Source organism: Phalacrocorax carbo, chromosome 2, assembly GCF_963921805.1.
Source record: "Phalacrocorax carbo chromosome 2, bPhaCar2.1, whole genome shotgun sequence".
Lineage (NCBI taxonomy): Eukaryota > Metazoa > Chordata > Aves > Suliformes > Phalacrocoracidae > Phalacrocorax > Phalacrocorax carbo.
In genome coordinates this window covers 146,101,821-146,123,518 of record NC_087514.1, presented here as the reverse complement: position 1 = coordinate 146,123,518, position 21,698 = coordinate 146,101,821, and the positions used below count along the sequence as shown (strand labels likewise).

Sequence of the window (21,698 nt, the reverse complement as noted above, 5' to 3'; positions counted from 1 at the left end):
AAAGCCACTGTTTGTTTATACAATCTTATATATCCATTTAGTAATACAACAGATCTACTTACCTATGCTTCCTTTGTCTACAAAGTCATTTAGTGATGTTTAGAAAAATGCTGAGAAATTTATTTCTAGAAAAATACCCTTTTCCTCGTGTTCCTCACAGTTCATGCTTCGAGCCAAACACTACCCTTGAATAACTGCAACAGTCAGCAGCACTGGGAGGAATGGCCAGATACCTGACAGCAGAATTTCACACTCTTACATTGTTGTAAAAAAAAACAACCCACAGATAAAGTATCAGGGAGAGGGAGGGCAGAGTATGTTTAAGGGAGTTAAACTGAATTTCTTGGATGCTGGAATAGGAGATTGGAGAAAACATGCACCTGTCATATATCTTATCCATTTCACTAAAATGATGTTCAAAATCAGGCAATGCTGATATTCCCAGAATTAGAATAATAAATAAAAAAAAAAATCTTCCAGCTAAATTAATTATTATCCCACTACAGTCTTTATATAATATGCTATTTACAGTGAAATACAAAAAGTATTTCATTCATACAATTACTACAAAGACTACATGTGATGCAGAACAGCTTTTACACTAGGCAAGGGTATGGAACCTGTAGTCAAAACTAATAGTGAACTTCCCCCCACTTACCAGTGCAACAGGTGTTCAATGCAAAACAAACTGTGTTCATGCCCTTTGATTTCAACTCTATCAAGCTCATAACAGAGTATTTTGTCACAGTCATTTTTTTTAAGCTCTCACCAGCAGCACAACAGTTTAGGTGAAGGAAAAGCAAAGTGGCTGCAAAGTGGGAATGCAGAGGAATTGGCAAGTGTAGAAAAAGTGGAGAAGCTACAAAAATTTATTTTCCAACAAAATAACTCTCCACAAGCTGTGTAAACTTTTCTTACTAAAACAAATACTCTAAACACAAAGATTTTACATTTCCAGTGACACACTCACAGTAACATTTGCCTGCTTTTACTCTCCTGAAGTCTCAACAAAGAGCCAGCAGATTTATGCTTTCTCAGTTACCTGGGTCAGTAAACTCCCTCATATTCCCTGACTGCAATTTGGCTTTTTAAATTAATAGTCAGAACGACGAAACAGACTTGTTGGGCTTTTGAGTAACCTTTGTTTTCGTCAGTAGATTCTGGCACTTTGCTGCCTAACGTGCACATGCACACGTACGCCCATCCACCACCCACCCACCCACTCACATACACACCTCTCTCATGTGTGCTCTATTATTCTGACAACAGAACAAGAACTAAGCTGTGTCCATTGCAGTTTTGTGACCTGTACGGAGAAGAATAATTTATAGTGGTAAGTTTGTTCTCTTTACCATAAATTCAAAGAGCAAAATTGGGTTTGCAAGGACAGCATAAGGTGTAAGAGTTAGACCCTTTATCTCAAGCACTCAGTCGTATTTACATTAAGTATAAGCTTTCTGCTACAGAAGAAAAAGTATTTAGATTGAACACTGTTGCAGATTTCCTAAATGAGGCTAGTTCCAGTTGCCAGTAATTCAAAAGCAAATCTGCTGACTTGGCATTAGGACTCTAAAACAGTGTGATCAAACTTATATAGTAAGAAGGTGTCTGCAGAAATAACATTTATAAACTGTATATACAGTACACAGTACCAGTACATAGAAAATAGATTTTGACTTCATGATCCCCTGTGTGTAAGGCAAGACTGAATTCTGTCTTCAAACGGAGACCACCAGAGGTACAAGCAACAGATAGTGGCTCTTAAATCAATATGCAAATCAAGTGTATACAAATTAAAAGTCAGAGCAGACAAAAAGTTTTAGATTTTTTTTATGTGCTGATTCTGGCTTGCTGAATACACGGGAAGTTATTAAACACCAAATGTACCTTTTTTTAAAAAACACTAACAACACCTTGATGGCAACAGATATTGTTCAAGTGGCAGCTACCAAAAAACAGCTTGAAAAATGGCATAGTACAACATCAGGAACTCTGCAGTTGTACTACGCTAATTCGTATAGCACTAACCAAAAAAATAAGTATATGAATATTCTATTTCATGCTATTGCTATGCAAGCAACAGCAATACAAATCAGCATACAGAAGGATACCATATGTTCTGCAATGAAGAACCCAAAGATATTTTCAAGGGTCATTGTTACAAGACTTCAAGGAAACACAAGACTGCCGGAGGCAAAAGTTACTGACGGATGTAAACATCCCTGTTCCATTCTCCTGTGTCGTTACGTTTTTTCGATATCACTTCCCCATCCTTGTCACAATATTGGTCCCTTGATTTATGACGACTACGCTGTTTGTTGCATTCATTGTGGTCCTGCTCGCGGTCCCTCTCCTTTGAGCGATGCCTTGATTCCCTATGTCTGTGATCACTGCTCCCGTGGGACTCGTCTCTATGATTGTGATCCCTGTGAGAATCATAGTGGTCACCATGCTCATGTGAGTAGTCCTCCTTTGGCTCTACGTAAGCCGAATCTCTGCTGTCTTGTGTTTCTGAGTCAAAAGTTTCTTGCCTAGAAAGGCCTCTAACACCACTGCGATGGTTGTGGTGTTGGCTTGAGGAAGAGCGATGCTGGGATTTCTTGATGGGTTCAACCCGTGCTTCCTCTTCAATTTGTGAACCACTTCGTTCAGGGACTGGACGGTCATTCCTCTGGTCTCCTTGGGATCCCTGCTATCACAACCAGCAGTAAGTTCATGTACATGAAGCACACATTTAAAAACTTTCCCCAATATCAAATTCAACTAGAAAGTATCATGAAACCAATAAAATTTAAGTACACAACAAGCCACTTGGAATCTAAACTAGAAAAAACCATTAGAATTCAACTTTTACTGAAAATTCAGTATTATAATACAAACAATTCCTTTCACTCTCATTAGAATGGAGGGGGGCACTCGGGTTAGTCTGTGACACTTTCTCATCTCCTGTGATGTTTCTGACTATTCCAGTTAGCAATAATTGCCTACCACACTCCAGACAAAAAGAGAACATGCAGAAGCAGGACAAACTGCAGAAGAATTAAAAAGGACGTATCATGCCAGAAGGCGGCGGGTATCAGTTGAGAGTTTACAGATGCCTGCTTGGAAACAGCCACTACAGGAAAGTGATTTCAGAGGGCTAAGGAGGTGGATTCCGGCAGAGAACCAAAGTACAAAACCTTGGCCCTTTTCGAGTAGCTTTTTTTTTTGTTTATTTTTTTAAGGAAAAAATGCAATTGTATCTGGTATGAATAAAGTTTGTATTATGATACTAATAGTATCGCTGACCTTTTGTTTTTCTCAGCAATAATTCCATTTCTTCACAGTAATGAAAAATTAAACTTTGACTTCATAATTTTAAGAGCTTGAGAATACAGACCATTGCCAAGAAAAGCCGGAGGAGAGCAATATTATCACCTATAGAATTTCCTAACACACCACTACTATTAAAAGACTGAAATAAAAATTACCAGGTAATAACAAACCTACTCCTCACCAGCATAATGCTTTGAAATCACTGCAAAATGAACAAGTGGCATTATTTAACTCATTTGGGGGTTTCACTACATTAACCTGCTTTTATTCCCAAACCACAGCCAAAGACTTTTCAAGCTTAATTGCAAAATTTTAATAAGTAATTTATGGTGAAATTGATTTATCCTTCTCACATGAGGTAAAGAGCGTCAAGACAGAATCGTCTCTATTGGCACAAAATTCAAGTAGGTTTTAACTGAGTTATAGAGGCATTTGTTTGTGAGACTGTGCTGAATTTACCAAAGTTAGTCTAAAGTTTGCCCTCCTATGTTCAGAGTTGTCTAAAAATAAGGATTGCCTCCAGGGCAGCTCACGGATCTTCTTTCCGTCTTTCTATTTTGTGGAAAAGAGCTAGGGGAAGGAGGAAATTTTGTCCTTCAGCCACAGATCCTGGCAGCTGGGTTTCCTAGCAACCCAAAAAGTAAAATGACAGGAAATTGGGGAGGAAGAAATCTGTATTTTATCAAAAACATATAAAAAGCAACATATTTCAAATCAGCAATTTGATAAATTTGACAAATCTTCATTTTCTAAGACATGTTGTTCTGTAATAATCCCAGTGACTAGCTCGGTTCCTCCATGTGTTTCTAATTTGAAACAAATGGTATAGATGAGATCAAGGTAACAGAAACAGCGGTCAAATTTTCTTTTTTTCTCAGGATGATTCTAATTTTCCAGAAAAGGAATGTATTAATTGTAAACATGAATAGATGTGTTTAAGGTGAACAGAAATGACTCAACGGAGGTGAATTATAAATGAAGTTAAGCGAAAAGTTAAGAGTCTAAAGGAAATCCTGCTTTGGATGTGTAAACACATTTTTATTAGTTCACAACCATGACTATTTTTAAGGCATATAAACTGGGTACACACGTGAAACCCTTTAATTCTCATATGGCCAAATGCCAAATATGTATGTACCTATATATATAATCATGACTAATAAAATCTGTCATAGCTGTGGTTTGAGAACAAATGCAAAATTTGAACCTGCTTTGAACAGAATGCTACTTTTACAAACTCAGATGTATCCTCTCTGCTATGACGAGTATGTGTGCAGGAGCACAATGAATAAATTTAGAACCAATACCTGCAGTTTCTCAATACTGTTAGGGTTATTGGAATTTACGGCCAAATTCATTGACAGTAACTTTCCCTAAATATTACAGGGACACTGAGCAGGTAATGTTTGACTCTGGATTAGGGTCTGGCTTTGTGGTTCATAACCAAATTAGGGCTCTGATTTGAATTAGATTCCGCAGTGCAGGAATTTTATGGCCCAATCTCATAAGGTTTTTTGCCCAAAATGGAGAAAGTTTGAGATAAGCCCATTTCATTATTCAGGTTGTAATTTCAAAGAAGTAGGGGTTCTTGGAATTAAGTTTAAGCAGTGTTGAAAGAGGAGACGGAAGTCTGTGTTCACCCAGTCAATTTGGCTTGCTCCCTATTTCCATCCAGTGGTCCCTAATTGCCTGCATCCTATGTGTGTGAGGTTGCTCCAGTCTTCTTTTTGGAATTAGCCAACTATTCCCCTACAAAAGGAAACCTGAGAACAGTTGTCAGGGCAGTTTTCTCCAAAGCTCTGCATCAGATAGACAGGAGGTGTATGGTCTTCACCGACTTCATTTCAAACAGTCCCAGGAGGCCTCACACCTTCAAGCACCTCGTGCCATGCAATGCATACAGTCAGTATCATGCTATAAAAATACCACTCTGGCAGCTGGCAACACAAATCTCTCGTTAAAATGTACACCCGGGATGGAAAACCTACAAAAACCAATTATATCTCATGGCAAAGGGGTGCTGCATTGGACCCAGGGGAGAATGACTCAAATGCTTTGCAGTGCAGATGCGGCTCCTCCAGGCCAAACAGCTGGTGGCATGGTTTGTGTCTGCAGGGCAGTAAAAAAAGCCAGCACAGATATAGACTTTAAATTCTCCAGATAGAGGGTCTTAAAACTATTGAGAGAATAGGTTCAGCCACTGTGATAAGAAAATAAACCCACTGTATTCCAAGACAGTGGGTGGCTCAGGTTTGAGATGTCACCTGAAAATACATCATAGGAAGTGAAACAAAAGGAACACAAAAGTTCTGTGTTCCCTAAGGGACTCCCCTTTCTTTGCAGTTTTGGATTAGTAGACCTACAAACAAACAGTAAAACTGTAAATACATTCTCTTTTTTAGTACTTAAAATAAAAATCTGTTAATTTGTAAGGGGATAGCACAACATTCAGAAAAGTGTTATTAAAACCCTGTATAGCTCCTCCAGAGAATGTGGTTAATAAAATGAGTAAGTGAACTATAAATCCACACCCAAAAGGCATAAAAAAAACTTGAGCAAAATAATTAACACGTCTACAAAGCAAAGAAATTTTATCTAGCAAGTCTGCACACAACAAAACTGAATTTCATACTCATAAATTCTTCCAGCTCACAATTTTTTCAGGGTGTTTCAGCTCTGAGGACAGAAAAAAAGGCAGAAATGAGCTATAGCTTACAGTCTCTTTTCCTGTAACTGCTTTTGAAAGCAAGAGAAGGAGATACCATGCAAGGTGGCTGATGCAATTTTTCTTGTGAAAGAACAAACCTGTCAGGTCTGTGGTCTTCTAATAGGAAATGACTTCTTTGACACAAATATTGTTTTGCGAGACCATAAAAACAAAAAGCAAATTTTCAGCATTTTAATTTGGGTGCAGATAATTTTTTTTCTCTGATTTTCTAAAAGGAGGCATTTTTGTTCACCAGAGTTATTAATTTTGACTGACGTAGGTTAATTTAGGTGGAAATTTAGATGTGGACTGAGGTTGGACAGATATATTTTAACCCCTACTGTGATCTTCTCAGCTTCAAGGTGTCAGTCACTATTTATAAGTAGCATCTCTAAAAACCTCATTTCATGCCATTCAACGCACCTGCAAAGGAGAGGATCTCCTTGTGCTGAAATCCTTAACGCGATTATACAAAGCAAAAGTTGAAGGAGAAAAGAGAGGACAAAATATGCCCAAAGTCACCAGGCAGGTGGGAATAATGCCTGTTTTTCCCAGCTCCCTACCCAGTACCCTCGCTGTTCACAACGTAGCGCCTCTCAAGGCCTCTCTGCACAATGTGCAACAGGGCTCGGGTTTTCTGTAAGAGTTTGGCTTGAAGGAAGTTATGCACTTTTCACAGCAATGGCCAATGAATAAAAGAACAAAGGAAACACTGAAAGGGCCACTTTGACCTTGAGACTTCACTAATACAGTCGGCCATTTTCAACCTCTACAACTCTATAGCCTGTGGGAAGCTAGCAACAGATTCCCTCCAACATTTGTGGATCTGCTCTGTACATAACCCAATTTGTCACGCAGGGCCTCCGGGGCTGGGATTTGCCTATTAGCGATAGTGTGCCCATCAGTCAGAGACTTACCAGAGGCTGTAATGTGCATAGTATTAGCCCAGTTTTATTCCTCTGATTGGATTACATATGGCCAGCAATAAAAATGCTTGTGGCTGGTACGCATATTACAGTCACAGTGGTGTCCTGGGCACAATGAAATCTTAAGTATTCCACTTCACATCACCATATGTTTTCAGTCAAGTTGGCTTAGTCCTTGGAATCAAAACCAGCCCTCTAGTCAATACGCAAACACATGCTACTGTGAATACAATAGCAATAATAATAATGTGCCTGTATTTGCCTTTTATACTGAAAATCGGTGAATGTCTACTGAAAAAGCTTTTACTCTATCATCAACAGTAAGACACATTCAGCATATTCTAGTATCAGACCACCACTGCGGTTTGGAAGAGGAAGAAGTTGATAGAAAAAAAAAAAGAAGAGATGGCATAAAAACTGTACCTGTAAATTAATATTTGGACCTGGGCTAATAGGAAGAGTGGCTGTTGCAAGTGTGCGAGTGAGAAGCTGGTTAGGAGGATTGCTGCTAGGTGGATGTGTGGCCTTCCAGTAGGCTTCCAGATAGTCAGCAAGGTGCTCACAAGCATCTTCAAGCTGGTTCTCATCAAGAATTACATCGAACATTTCCTGATAAAGGAAAGGTTTTAGTGAGAATAACCACCAACTAAAAGGAGATAAGCTAGAGATATGGAGGACCACACCACTCATCAAAAATGAACCACATCTCTAATACTTGTGTTAAGATGCTTCACCCTTTTTTTTTCAATGCACTTGATACAAAAGACAGCAATCATAGCTAGCACTAACATTACACTTGGTAAAGCAAGTCCTCATACTTCCACTTAGTAATGCACAAGCAGCCAATGAAGATAGGAAGACACAGCTTGAACAGATCTTAAAACTCCAATATCCAGAACCACTGGAACAAAATGGAATGGCAAGAAAAGGGATTCACTCCCCGTATCTAGAATAACTATGAGAAAACTAAGACAAACTAAGACCAATAACTAGTAACAGTAAGAAACACAAGTAATACAGATCATCCAGTTTCCAAGTGTTGTACAAACACTAGTTAAGAGATTAGTCACACAGTCTAATTTTAGACATCTAAAGTTAGTAGGCGAGTTTCCTCTGTTCCCTCCCTGATCAGGGAGACAGAAGTCCTCCTGAGAGCAGCTTTGAGAGCCTACACAGGTCTCTAGCATTCTTCACTGACTTCCTGGGGACCTGAGGAGACTAGTCTCTTAATTGAGATGCTTAAACTTAAATTATGAAAACATCCCCCTCACTCAGCTCTGTAACTATAGCAAATTCACATATCTGCGACTGAACTTAACCTTCATCTTTTGGTCTCTTACCCATACTCTTGACATTTGAGTATGCAGGTAATGATCCTTGCCATATTTAAAACACAGCTAGGGTCTCATCATCTTCACTTTATAGGTAGAAGTTGAAAGAATTTGCTTCAGTGCACATCAACAGAAGAACTGCAGAGGTCTCAGCTACGCAGTACCCCACAGCTCTTTGCTAAAACTGTGACCAAGAACACCAGCAATGATGGGCTGTGGTGACGTGCCTAAGGGGAGCTACTAAAACCACTGGCCTTACCCTAAACTGCCAGAGATAAAGCACAGTCGATAAGTGGGTTCAATTTTAGACCAAGTAATCAAGTAAAACAAATGCTCAGCTTGTTCAAGCAGTGAATGTATTCAGGACACATCCTAATAACTGCTTTTGACTGGGAGTCTGCACCCTTGTGCAGAGGCCAGAGATGTCAGAAGGCATTCTGCAAAAAAGCAATAGTGAAATATGGCCAGAAGAGGGCAAACATTCCCAGAAATTATGTAATTAACCTCATGCTTGAAAAGAAAGGCACCTTTCAAAGACAAGACATAAATTAACAGTAACTCACGGGAGGACACTGTGCCAATTTATCAGCTGCCACCATCTGAACATTAAGGTGTTTGGCCTGAGATTTCCCTCGAGATTTTATTAACCTCTGTAAAACCTGTGAAGAAGATGACAGCAATAAAAGTGAGCAGGTTTGGACTTAACGTACTCATATAACCACTTAACACATTTACATTTTTAACTGATCACTTGACTAGATCAAATTCTTCATTTGCTGGCTTCAGGAGCATTTCCCATGCTGTCTGCATGCAGAACAGGCTAATTGTCATTTACGTCTCAACAGCTCCTTCCCTGTTACAAGCACTACAAAGTTCCCCTCCCATTTTCCTCTGCTGCTTCTGGTTTTGTTTGTTTCTAAGTTGAAACTCTTTAATTGCTCTCCTGAGTTCTCTTCCCATAATTCATTCTTCTCTTTCAAATGCCTCTTCACAAGGTCTGTGCAGGTTTCTTCACAGAATGAAAGAGGACTTTACCAGGCAATGTTCAAGTTTACCAGCCATCAGTCTGATACTCATTTTGTGAAAATATTTATTTCATTTCTGTGTTATTTTGATTTAACAAACTGTTAGCATTACTTACATGATTGTTACTAAAAGCACTATCCCAATTAAAAAAAACAAACAAACAACTGTTGGAGCTACAGCATCTTTTCCAAACTGGGTTTTGGTAACACCAGAGCTAAGATACTGTTTTGAATAATAATATTTCACTATCCAAAGGGAAGCAATAACAATATATAGCTCTGAACTTTAGTGAGGACATGATTATCTGCATTTAAGACCAAAAAAAAGGAAAAAAGAGCAGAGAAGGGAAGAGAAGAGTAGAGTAGAGTAGAGTAGAGAAGAGAAGAGAAATGAAGAGAAGAGAAGAAAAGAGAAGAGAAGAGAAGAAAAGAGAAGAGAAGAGAAGAGAAGAAAAGAGAAGAGAAGAGAAGAAAAGAGAAGAGAAGAGAAGAAAAGAGAAGAAAAGAGAAGAAAAGAGAAGAAAAGAGAAGAAAAGAGAAGAAAAGAGAAGAAAAGAGAAGAAAAGAGAAGAAAAGAGAAGAAAAGAAGAAAAGAGAAGAAAAGAGAAGAAAAGAGAAGAAAAGAGAAGAAAAGAAGAAAAGAGAAGAAAAGAGAAGAGAAAAGAGAAGAGAAGAGAAGAAAAGAGAAGAAAAGAGAAGAAAAGAAGAAAAGAGAAGAAAAGAGAAGAGAAAAGAGAAGAGAAGAGAAGAGAAGAGAAGAGAAGAGAAGAGAAGAAAAGAGAAGAAAAGAGAAGAAAAGAGAAGAAAAGAGAAGAGAAGAGAAGAGAAGAGAAGAGAAAAGAGAAGAAAAGAGAAGAAAAGAGAAGAAAAGAGAAGAAAAGAGAAGAAAAGAGAAGAAAAGAGAAGAAAAGAGAAGAAAAGAGAAGAAAAGAAAAGAAAAGAGAAGAAAAGAGAAGAAAAGAGAAGAAAAGAGAAGAAAAGAGAAGAAAAGAGAAGAAAAGAGAAGAAAAGAGAAGAAAAGAGAAGAAAAGAGAAGAAAAGAGAAGAAAAGAGAAGAAAAGAGAAGAAAAGAAAAGAAAAGAAAAGAAAAGAAAAGAAAAGAAAAGAAAAGAAAAGAAAAGAAAAGAAAAGAAAAGAAAAGAAAAGAAAAGAAAAGAAAAGAAAAGAAAAGAAAAGAAAAGAAAAGAAAAGAAAAGAAAAGAAAAGAAAAGAAAAGAAAAGAAAAGAAAAGAAAAGAAAAGAAAAGAAAAGAAAAGAAAAGAAAAGGAGAAACAGCATGAGCATCAGTAAAATATTTACCTTAGGAGAAGAAATCTTTACATATACTATAATGGGTGCCAGAGAAGTTTTGCTTAGTTGAGCTGGGTGGTTAATGGTATCTGCATCAAGCACTACCAACTGCAGTGTCCTTGCTAATTCAAAAATCCGTTCAATTTCACTTTGAACTTCAGCTGCAGATAAGTAGAAAATTAGAGTTATCAAAATATTAAAAGGTGGTTAGTTTTAAGAAATGTAAAAATGTGGTAGACCGATGTGTTGCTCCTCCTCAGGCTGGCAGGATTTGTTAGCTGAGCACCTCCCTGGAACAAGAGGGAAATGAATGCAACATTAATGAGACCATTTTGCCCCCAGTTTGCTGCCCTTGCAGGCAGCACTGCCTGCCTTTCTCACCTCCACCACTTCCTGCAATCCCAGCCTGGAGAGATCCTTTCTTACAAGACCCCAGTCCACGTACGTAAACAAAAAAGAGGTAAGAATGCTTGCTGCATCACATCATACTCTGCCATTAATTTCCTTACACGTAAATCATTTCAGCTCAGACTTTAATCTTATGTAGTAATCAATTTGCTCAAACTGGACTGCCTGAGATAGGCATTAAGACGTACTGAGGTGTCTATATTAGCAGAATTTCCTGTTTTTCCATTTATTTCAACTTATCAAAGCTCTGGAAAACAGTTTCCTTCAAATACTGGCTTCAGTATAGTACCATATTAAAAACATAATTACTATGTGTAAAACACTTTTCTTAAAAAAATAATTCAATAGTCCAAATAAAGCTATGGTATCCTCCTCACAACCCCAGGAGTTCCAGAAAGGTGATTTTCCCAGAAAAAAACCGTCTTATCTTCTGGTAACTCATGCTCCCAGCTCCTCAGTACTCTGCCTGACTGGCAGCCATTTCCAGGGCAAACCTCTCCAAGACAGATGGACTGTGCTTACACAAGTGATGTAGAAACTGTCTTCATCCCCAAATGAAACAAAACTAAATTGTATAATAGCAAAGCCATCCTTGAAATGGAATAACATTCTTCTTCTCAAATCTTGCTGTAGGCTGACTTCACAGAGAAATTACAGGAGTTGGGTGATTTGTGCCAGTCTATAAAGCAAGTTGTAGAGCCAGACAAGATTGTAATTCATATTGGTTTCCCTTTAAAGGTTGTGCACACTACATGAACCAAAACCAGATTAGATATCTAGCCCATTCAAAGTAAATATATAGAAGATAACCAACAGAAACTTAAGAGACAGATTCTTGAAATTACATTATCAGCATTTTATCTATCATGCTGGCACAAGCATTACTTTTGCTTGAAAACACAGCCGATCTGATCTGGCTAGAGAGTTTTCTATAGCGAATGGTCTCTTTCAAGAGGTGTGAAGAGTTTGGTTTTTGTTATCTTAGAACAGCAACTGAATAAATTAGGTATCATGATAAGGTTGCAAAATTTTCAAGCCAGAGCAAAGCATCCCAGCTAGTCTCCATTTAGCTCGAAGTCTTTTGGTTCCAAATCAGTAGGTGGCTACTACAGTCATTTTGTAACTGAAATAACATCTTAAATGACCATCAGAAAATCTATATATGATGCTCTCTACTGGAGGAGATTGACATTGCTCTGGATCTATTAGAGATCACCTCCACCTGTTTGTAGCTATCTCCAATTTTGGCTGAGTACATGCCAATGAGTCTTTTACAGCAGAGAACATTGAGAGATGTGCACGGCGTGCTGGTATGGAAAGCATTGGTGTGTGCTTTCCTGCTTGTCGATAAAAGCACTGTGGCCCAGCTGCTGTCTGAATTAGGACCACATTTTTGAAGACAGAACTTCTGATAGTTCTTGGCACATTCACAATTACATTTTCTGCACCTTCATTACAATTGTTGGAATGACTGAATACCATTGTCTGGGTGATTTAGTAGGAGATATTGGTCTATCCCTAATTTAAGTCTAAATGACCGCTAGAAGAAACATATCAGAGATAATTTTTCATGCTGGTCTGATGATGAGTTTGGATTGCTTTCCTGCAATTTCAAACCAGGCTCAACACTTCAGTCAGTATAGCAATATCAGTTAATGTATTGGTTTAAGACCATTCCAGACTGCTAAAAACTCTTGTTCAAGACAATTTATAACCAGCAAAATCTGTCTTTTGTCCAGTGTATCATAATTTTGCCTGGGGAAGCAGTATTTGCTATACTGCTGGAAGCACTCTTCTGCCAGTACAGACTACATCTCTGTGAACTAGATTTCATGCTATACTTTTTGAAACAACCCTTTGCTAGGGCAGAGTATGCCTCAGGGTATCTTCTATTGTGAAACATACCTGGAGCAATAATTGCAGGTAACTATGGTCCTATGAATGGTTTCCACCTGAGTCCAAAGATGGAGAGATATCTTTTCCATCAATGAAAAAGTATTTCAGTATTTATTTTTCTTAATTTGGGTATAGGAGAAAAGTTCAAGGAACTATGCTGCATGGTTGAGGACCTAATACATTGTGTCTCTATTCCTGCAGTCAAGAATGGATGGAAAAAATGCCACAGAGATTGCCAAAGAGGTCCTAATCTCCTATCCCTTAGAGTACTTCTTCAGCTTCTGGAAAAGCCTCCATTTTGCTTGAAATCTTCCTTGTATTCAAACTTTTTACTACACATGAGATTCTTGCAATTTTTTAAGTAATAGTAGCTTTTCTTATTAGATGACAAAAGCTTTATCTACTGCTGCAGCTTTGGTTTTCATCTTTATTTAGCAACATCTCTCAAAACCAAATTCCATACCTTGAAAGATTCTTTCCCAACAAGGAACTCAACACAAATCTGCTCTCAGACTTTTGACAAAATAAGCAAAGAACCCTAAAGGTCATGTGGGTATAGTAACACAAATGTCACTGGTAGTTAAAATAGGGAGCTGAGAACAATGACAGTGTGGTATCTTCAAAGCAGCACAGTAATAGTTTAGCAATCTTCCCACCTCCATGAATATAATCTATTTATAATAATGTCCCTTCTGATGTACTGGAGAGGCATAACAGTGAGGCTATAACAGTTAATTCCAGTAAATTATATTTGCCAATCACAATGAGAGCCATAAACATAATTAGATCTACTGTGACAATCATAATGAAATGCTGGCAGCCCAGCTACAACACTCAAAACCAAAAAGATGCTATCAAATTTTAAAGTGACCCTTACAACCTATTTGATATGGCGGCCTTGGTAATCAGAAAGGGAACATATTTTAAATGGCAGGAGCACTCAACTATTTATTCCATTCAACAGGGCGTCCGCTCTAAGAAACAAGAAGTACACATCTCCCAGCCAACTTTAAATATTGCACATTTAAACTTATTCCCATATATTAATCCCAAATGTCCCTACTGTACCCTGAAATGAATAGAAATTCAGTGCAATGAGAGCACAAGTAAATGGCTTATCCGATTATGGGGCAGACAAATACAAATATTCTTTACACCTTCTGGACCTTACAAGTGAATTTCAAGCAAAAATCTTTAACAGTTCATTACAATAATCTCACCTAATTTAAAGAGAAAGACAGCAACACTGCATTGCACTGATGTCAATTCACTAATAACAAGATGTACTATGGTGGAATTTACGGTCACTTATACAATGGCACAATAAAAGAATACTCTCCACTCTACACAGTTGGAGACACACAACCCTCCTTCAAACCGGGGCAGAAAGCATTCATAGCAGCCAGGAGTCACTGGGACAACCAACTTGACAGAGCAGTGGCTACATCAGCACTATGTTTTAGGAAGACCCTGATGAGATGGCAGTTTCGTGATGGGGATGTGATGCAAAATGGCCATGCTTCTGGCCTGCAAAGCCCAAATCAGCATTAGGTACACCCAGCATACCCAGCTAGGAAGGAAAAAGTATTGGAGGGGAACATAAGCAAATAAAAGAGAATAAATGCTCTAGCTTAGTCCTCTGGCAATGGGCCAGAAGATACCTGGATTACAGGTGTTTTAACCAAATTTCTAATGTAAATGTAGTTGTTTCAGTATACTTACATTTCCCTGGTCTCAACCAAATCCCTTAGCCACTAGCCTGTTACATAAAGAGGGTAGGGGGGGAGTGGGAGGATGATAATATTTTCCAGGGAAAGCGGCTGCATGTGTTACTCATGCCTAACAGACGGGCTCCTGCAAGGGATAAGGCAGAAAGGAGAGGAGCATGTCTGCTGCTTCACCTGGCCCTCACGTCTGCACTCCGCTGAAGGGGAGCTGTGGGGTGAGGTGCTGCAGGAAAACAGGGTTTCCCTCTTCCTGCCTGATGAGGCTCAGTTTAGACAGAATTCAGATGGCTTTGGATGCACACACATTTCCAAGTGGTATTTACAGATACAATGCGATGCCTGGAAACCTCAACATAACCAAGATCTGTTTATAATGGACTAACAGCTCCTGAAATGCAATACTGTAAATATGTGAAAATACAAAACAGATAGTGTCATTTAAAAACACTAAACAGCACATGAAAATGTTTACTTCCTGTCCTGTTTCTCTGGGATAACAAAACAATAGCATTCATGGAATGATGCATCTTAAGCCAGGTTTAAACTGGAAGTAAATTTTAATGGCCTATGAATAGAAAAGCTTGAAATCAGCGGATTGCGGCACAAACACGAGTGGATGAGCACTGCACAGGGGAAAGCTGCACTGAGATGACTGTGCCACGTAGAACCGCAGTCGCTCCAGCCGGTGCTGTGCAGCAGCACAGCGCTGCATCCATCATTAAGCTCCCCTACACTCTGCTAGTGAGTAACTGGGACAGTAGGACTGGGCAAAGAAGCAGCCTAACATTTATTCTGCCCAGGGGACCAAGCAAGTGCTTCTGCATAGTTCATAATGGATATCATCACGTCAGGCTGGCACCAACTTGGGTATTTCTGCAGCATGCCTCATTACTCAGTCCAGTCCTATAGACTTTTACAGCTCTGGTCCATACATAGACACTGTTGTGCTTTAAGCTGGCAGGCAGCTAATCACCACACAACTGTTTGCTCACTGTCCCCGTGGTGGGTTAGGGGAGAGAATTGGGGAGAAAAAAAATGAAGTAAGATTCACGGGTTGAGATAAAGACAGTTTAGTAGGACAGAAAAGGAAGGGAAAATAATAATAACCATAATAATAATAATAATGGTAAAAGAATATACAAAATAAGCGATGCCCAATGCAATTGCTCACCACCCGCCTACTGACGTCCAGCCAGTTCTTGAGCAGCGGCCCCCTGGCCAGCTTTCCTGTAGTTTATACACTGAGCATGGTGTCATATGGTATGGGATAGCCCTTTGGACAGATGGGGTCAGCTGTCCCGGCTGTGCCCTCTCCCAGCTTCTTGTGCACCCCCAGCCTTCTCAGTCAGTAGAGCATGAGAAGCTGAAAAGCCCTTGACTTTTGCTTGACTACTTAAATGTCATTATCAACATTATAACGTTGTGTTATCAACATTTTTCTCATGCTAAATCCAAAACACAGCATTATACCAGCTACTAGGAGGAAAATAATTAACTCTATTCCAGCCAAAACCATGACAAACATTAAGTAAGTGTTCCCTAAGTTGATTGTTTTATTCAGAACAACCATAAATAAAAATGCTCAGCCTTTCTCACAGATATGGTGTGGAACTACTCTGTCGCTGGCTATTCGATCCCTCCTGCTGATGGTGTGCCACTCGCAAAACATTTGCGTATTCACTGAGTGGGAGAGATGCTGACTGTGTAGCCTGATGCTTAGAGTGGGAGGAAAAACACATGGATTCCAGTTCTTTCCCCAGGGAAAGTTTAATTATTATGCAAAGTGCATAAGACTCAGCAGGACCGACTGACAACCATCATAAAGGTGATCATAGCCCTGTCAAGGTGATGGAAATTATGAGTTCATGCCTCTTTAGCAGAGAACATAAATGAACCCAGACTTCTTGGCATTCTGGTTGATCAACCCAAACCCTTAAACTTGGATAAAATGAGGACAAAGACACCAACTTTTACCAGTTCCATGAGCCTAGGAGAAAGAAAAAATACTGGATCAATTCAACCTACAGGTGTGAGTAATTTTAAGGGAAGCAAACTGTATTCTTAAGCAAAAAACTAAGTTGCTAAAAATATTTAATTCACCTATCCAGGTACCTTAGTTATTATACAGATATCTATGACGTTAAAAAAATATTCTAATACATTGCTATATTGCTTTGTCTCTAGCACATGTTTTGTTTCAAAATAGTTATAAATCATATGTATTTCAGTGCACTACCATGACAAAATACAGTGACATGTTGCTGAGAGCTATCTCTAATTTACAGAAATCAATAATTATTTTTTCTTCTCCTTATGTCCTTTGGAAGCACTCAGGAAGTTTCATTAAAATACTTTGCTAATCCTGTATCAAAAAAGTATTTGGAAGTTAGAATATTGAAAAGTTAGTACCAAAGTTCTAATGCAGAACTGCCTGGAGAATTCATTAGAGACACTCTGACCTTAGATATTAACAAAACCAAGGCTGGGCCGGCAGGATAAAAGAGCATTTTGAGACATGTGAGATTATAACAGGCTCAGGATTTTCATGCCACTCCTTCCGCATCTGTGTGTAAAAAGATGTGTAGCCACATCCTTATGATAACCCAAAAGCTCTTGGCTGCTATATTACAGCATTCTGGTTCAAAACAGCTTCAGGTTTATCAGATTACTTAACCATATCTGAGGATTTATTGCCTGCAAGTGAGAGTTCTGGACACTTGTCCCAGCTCTCTTGAAGATAAATTATAAAGGGACAATCAGGATTTTACATAACACACTGAGCACCTTTTTTTCTTCTCTTTGAGCTGTATTAGATCCTTGAGACTTTGGAATGGAAATAGACTCTTGGTCAAATCCCAACTTTGCATTCTTATTCCATGGCCTCTATAAGTAGGGAAGGATTTTTGTGAGGCTTAGCTAGCACTCTTTGAAGTTTATTTTTAACTTATAGTCAAGGAAACATTTAGTTGAAATTTACCATATACAACAACTGTCATTAAATTACCAAACATGGGAAATACATAATAACATTATTTTATATATATTATATATATATATAAAATAAATTGTACCATAGTTTCAAGCATTCAACTGGCTGTTTAGACAGATATCAAGAAAACAAAAATACATGGCTGAAATTTGCACTGATAATCTACTACTGCTTCTTCACGCATTTGTTTCATTTTCAGAAAACAAAACTCTGGGATGTCAACCAAATGATGTGAATGGGAGCTCTATACATTTTCTGGAGACAACTTTCTAAAGGTAGGCACTCAATGGCACAAGCTGATTGGATGCATGTGATTCCTGAGAGGTTATTGCATATGCACATAAAAAGCAAATGAAGACATTCCCAGCCATTTGACTGGAATTTATCTACCATACACTGATGACATATTTTACATCAATATTCATATGTCTGTGTTAGAATAAGCAAATTAGGTGCACACATCTTAGAAATTTGCAGTGGAAAACCTAATCTTTAGCGAATACTTATAAATCTCAGCTCTAATTTTAGTATTACTTGAAAATCAATATGGAAAATGAGCAAGATTTTCTAAAAGAAATACTTAGCAACATAGTACAGGATTGGCTTTTGTCTATCAGTGAGCCAGTTACAAGAAACACACAGAGGTTCTGTGAGGTACAATAAAGCACTGAACACAAAGCAGCAGGAAAAGTAATTTGCAAGCTTGTATACATACCCAAAACATCTGGAAGGGGAGAGCATTAATGGAGCAAAGAATGGAAAAAGCCAAGACAATCAGGTTCTTGTACAAAGCATACAGCATGAGGTAAGGTTATAACAAGTGTAACATACACAGAAACAACAAGAAAAAGGTTTGCACCCTTTTGACAAAGAAATGCAGCAAAAGCACAGAGCTGGTTCAGCAGTAAATGGCATATGCGCATATAGAAATTTAACTAAGCCAATTGGGACTGATTTTCAGGTGAATGAGATTTAACCAAGTTCTCTGCCTTCTTGGAGAGAAAAGTATTTTCAAAATTACAGATTTCTTCTAGGCTTTTCAAGAGATGAATGAATTGCCCTTTCTTTAAATTTAGTTCTAGCGTTTCACATATTAAACATATAACAGTACTGACAAGCAAACACCTCTCCTTATATACAAAATAAGCTTTCACACAGGAGAGAAATAAGAGTGTACTCTCCTAAATCTTTATGAGCCAGACACTAATTTTATAAAATTCTTGGTTACATTAATTTTACAATAGAATACTAAGTGAATGATAAATATTCAGTGGTAGCATTGGTTTCCAATGAGTCACATCCCAAGTCTATTTTTAACTGATTCCTTTACAGAAGCAATCTTTCAGTTGATAGGTGTGTGTAGCAAAAAGATCACTGAGACTTCCCTATAATCCTTTAAACCCAATTCCTCGTGCCAGTTCCTACTCCTGATAGGAAGAAAGGCAGGCAACTCAGGAGGACTACAAGGATGATGTGAGGTTATGAAGGGAGAAAATTGGAACGGTCAAAGCCCAGCTAGAGCTTAATCTGGCTACTGCCATAAAAGACAATAACGATGTTTCTATAAATACATTAGATACAAAAGGAGGGCTAAGAAGAATCTCTAGCCTCTACTGGATGTGGGGGGAAATATAGTGACAAAGGATGAGGAAAAGGCTGAGGTATTTAATGCCTTCTTTGCCTCAGTCTTTAAGAGAAAGACCAGTTGTTCTCAGGGTACCCCAGACCCCTGAGCTGGAAGACAGGGATGAGTAGCAGAATGGAGCCCCCATAATGCAAGGGGAAATGGTTAGCGATCTACTACACAACCTAGACACACAAAAGTCTATGGGGCCAGATGAGATCCACTCAAGGATACCGAGGGTGCTGGTAGAAGTGCTCACCAAGCTGCTTTCCATTATTTATCAGCAGTCTTCACTAACCAGGGAGGTCCCAGATGGCTGGAGGTTAGCAAATGTGACGCCCATCTACAAGAAGGGCTGGAAGGAGGATCCTACAAGCCAGTCAGTTTGACCTCAGTGCCAGGGAAGGTTATGGAGCAGGTCATCTTGAGTGCCATCACACAGCATGTACAGGACAGCCAGGGGATCAGGTCCCATCAACATGTGTTTAAGAAAGGCAAGCCCTGCTTGACTAACCTGATCTTCTATGACAAGGTGACCTGCTTAGTGGTCGAGGGAAAGGCTGTGCATGTTGTTTACCTGGACTTTAGTAGAGGTTTTGACACCATTTCCCACAGCGTTCTCCTGGACAAACTGGCTTCTCATGGCCTGGACAGATGTACTCTTTAGTGGGTAAAAAACTGGCTGGGTGGTCGGGCCCAAAGAGTGGTGGTGAATGGAGTTAAATTCAGTTGGTGGCTGGTCACAAGTGGTGTTCCCCAGGGCTCAGTATTGGGCCCAGTTCTGTTTAATATCTTTATTAATGATCTGGATGAGGGAATCGAGTGCACCCTCAGTAAGTTTGCAGACAACACCAAACTGGGTGGGAGTGTTGATCTGCTTGAAGGTAGGAAGGCTCTACAGAGGGATCTGGACAGGCTGGATTGATGGGCTGAGGCTCAACAAGGCCAAGTGTCAGGTCCTGCACTTGGGTCACAACAATCCCATGCAACGCTACAGGCTTGGGGAGGAGTGGCTGAAGAGATGCCTGGCAGAAAAAGATCTGGGGTTGCTGGTTGACAGCCAGCTGAATATAAGTCAGCAGTGTGCCCAGGTGGCCAAGAAGGCCAACAGCATCCTGGCTTGTATCAGGAATAGCGTGACTGGCGGTAGTAGGGAAGTGATTGTGCTCCTGTACTCGGCACTGATGAGGCTGCATCTCGAAGACTGTGTTCAGTTTTGGGCCCCTCACTACAAGAAAGACATTGAGTTGCTGGAGCATGTCCAAAGAAGGGCAACGAAGCTGGTGAAGGGTCTGGAGAGCAGGTCTTATGAGGAGTGGCTGAAGGAACTGGGGTGGTTTAGTCTGGAGAAAAGGAGGCTGAGGGGAAACCTTATTGCTGGACAACAACCTGGAAGAAGGTTGTAGTGAGGTGGGAGTCAGTCTCTTCTTCCAAGTTAGAAGCAGTAGGACATGAGAAAAAGGCCTCAAGTTGTGCCAGGGGAGGATTAGATTGTATATTAGGAAAAATTTCTTCACCAAAAGGGTTGTCAAGTGTTGGAACAGGCTGCCCAGGGAAGTGGTTGAGTTACCATCCCTGGAGGTATTTAAAAGATGTGTAGAATTGGTTTTTAGGGATGTGGTTTAGTGGTGGACTTGGCAGTGCTAAGTTAATCATTGGACTTGATGATCTTAAAGGTCTTTTCCAACCTTAACGATTCTATGATTCTATGATTATCACATTGTCTATGCCTCTTTGAAATTCATTCTGGTTTATCTATTAAATCGGTTCCAAATAATGGCACTCACTGAACTGTTTACTGTTTTATGCACAATTATGAATGATATTCACAATTCTGCAAACCCGTATTGGGTGATAAGGTAAGAGTTGTTCTCAGAAAGAGGTTCATTTATTTCCCAGAAAAAAGTATTTGGTATTAACATATCAAGCACATTACATTTGTACTATATTAACTCACTGATATAACACGGGTCACTTATTAAAATAATACATAAAACCTAACAATATATTTTCAAAAGTCTAAGAAATAGCCTTCTCTGCTGCAGTTACAACTGCTGCTCACAAACATGAGCATAACTGAGGCATAAATCTGTCACTTGACTGTCTAGATGCATGAGGTACCACTACACAAAGTTGGGTGAGTAAAGGAATAGCTTCCCATTCAACCTGCAAAGGGGGAGGCATTTGGATGAACATGTAGCGGTTCTGAGGAGCTATATGTGCTATAATAAAAAGCTGCTTTTAAATTATACCAGATGTGGAAATAAACACATGGGTCTCCGTCCACATGTCACTGACTGTTAAAGGAGGAGAGAGACAGACTCATCTGCCCGATGTCCCACAGCCGTGCAGCCAGAGACCCATTCAGAGCAAAACAAAACAAAACAAAACAAACCAAGACTAACCGTGTTTTTCATTAACAAGAACAAATTTTATCACAATAAATACCATTTCTAAATA

At 39.2% G+C, this 21,698-nt stretch overlaps 1 protein-coding gene across 10 annotated transcripts in view; it reads right to left on the bottom strand.

Annotated features, from left to right (window-relative positions):
• Positions 1–851: 851 nt before the first annotated feature.
• The window catches only part of CACNB2 (calcium voltage-gated channel auxiliary subunit beta 2), a 257,848-nt gene continuing 237,001 nt past the window's right edge, over positions 852–21,698 (bottom strand). For 5 of the 10 annotated variants that reach the window (XM_064444738.1, XM_064444736.1, XM_064444742.1 and 2 more), the window contains 4 exons: positions 10,604–10,755; positions 8,843–8,938; positions 7,372–7,557; positions 852–2,692 (listed from right to left, as the gene is read on the bottom strand). In XM_064444738.1, the coding sequence (XP_064300808.1) occupies positions 2,201–2,692; positions 7,372–7,557; positions 8,843–8,938; positions 10,604–10,755 (926 nt within the window). In that variant the 3' untranslated portion in view covers positions 852–2,200. The remainder of the gene's footprint in view (positions 2,693–7,371; positions 7,558–8,842; positions 8,939–10,603; positions 10,756–21,698) is intronic. The other 5 variants (XM_064444739.1, XM_064444737.1, XM_064444745.1 and 2 more) reach the window with 2 other exon arrangements.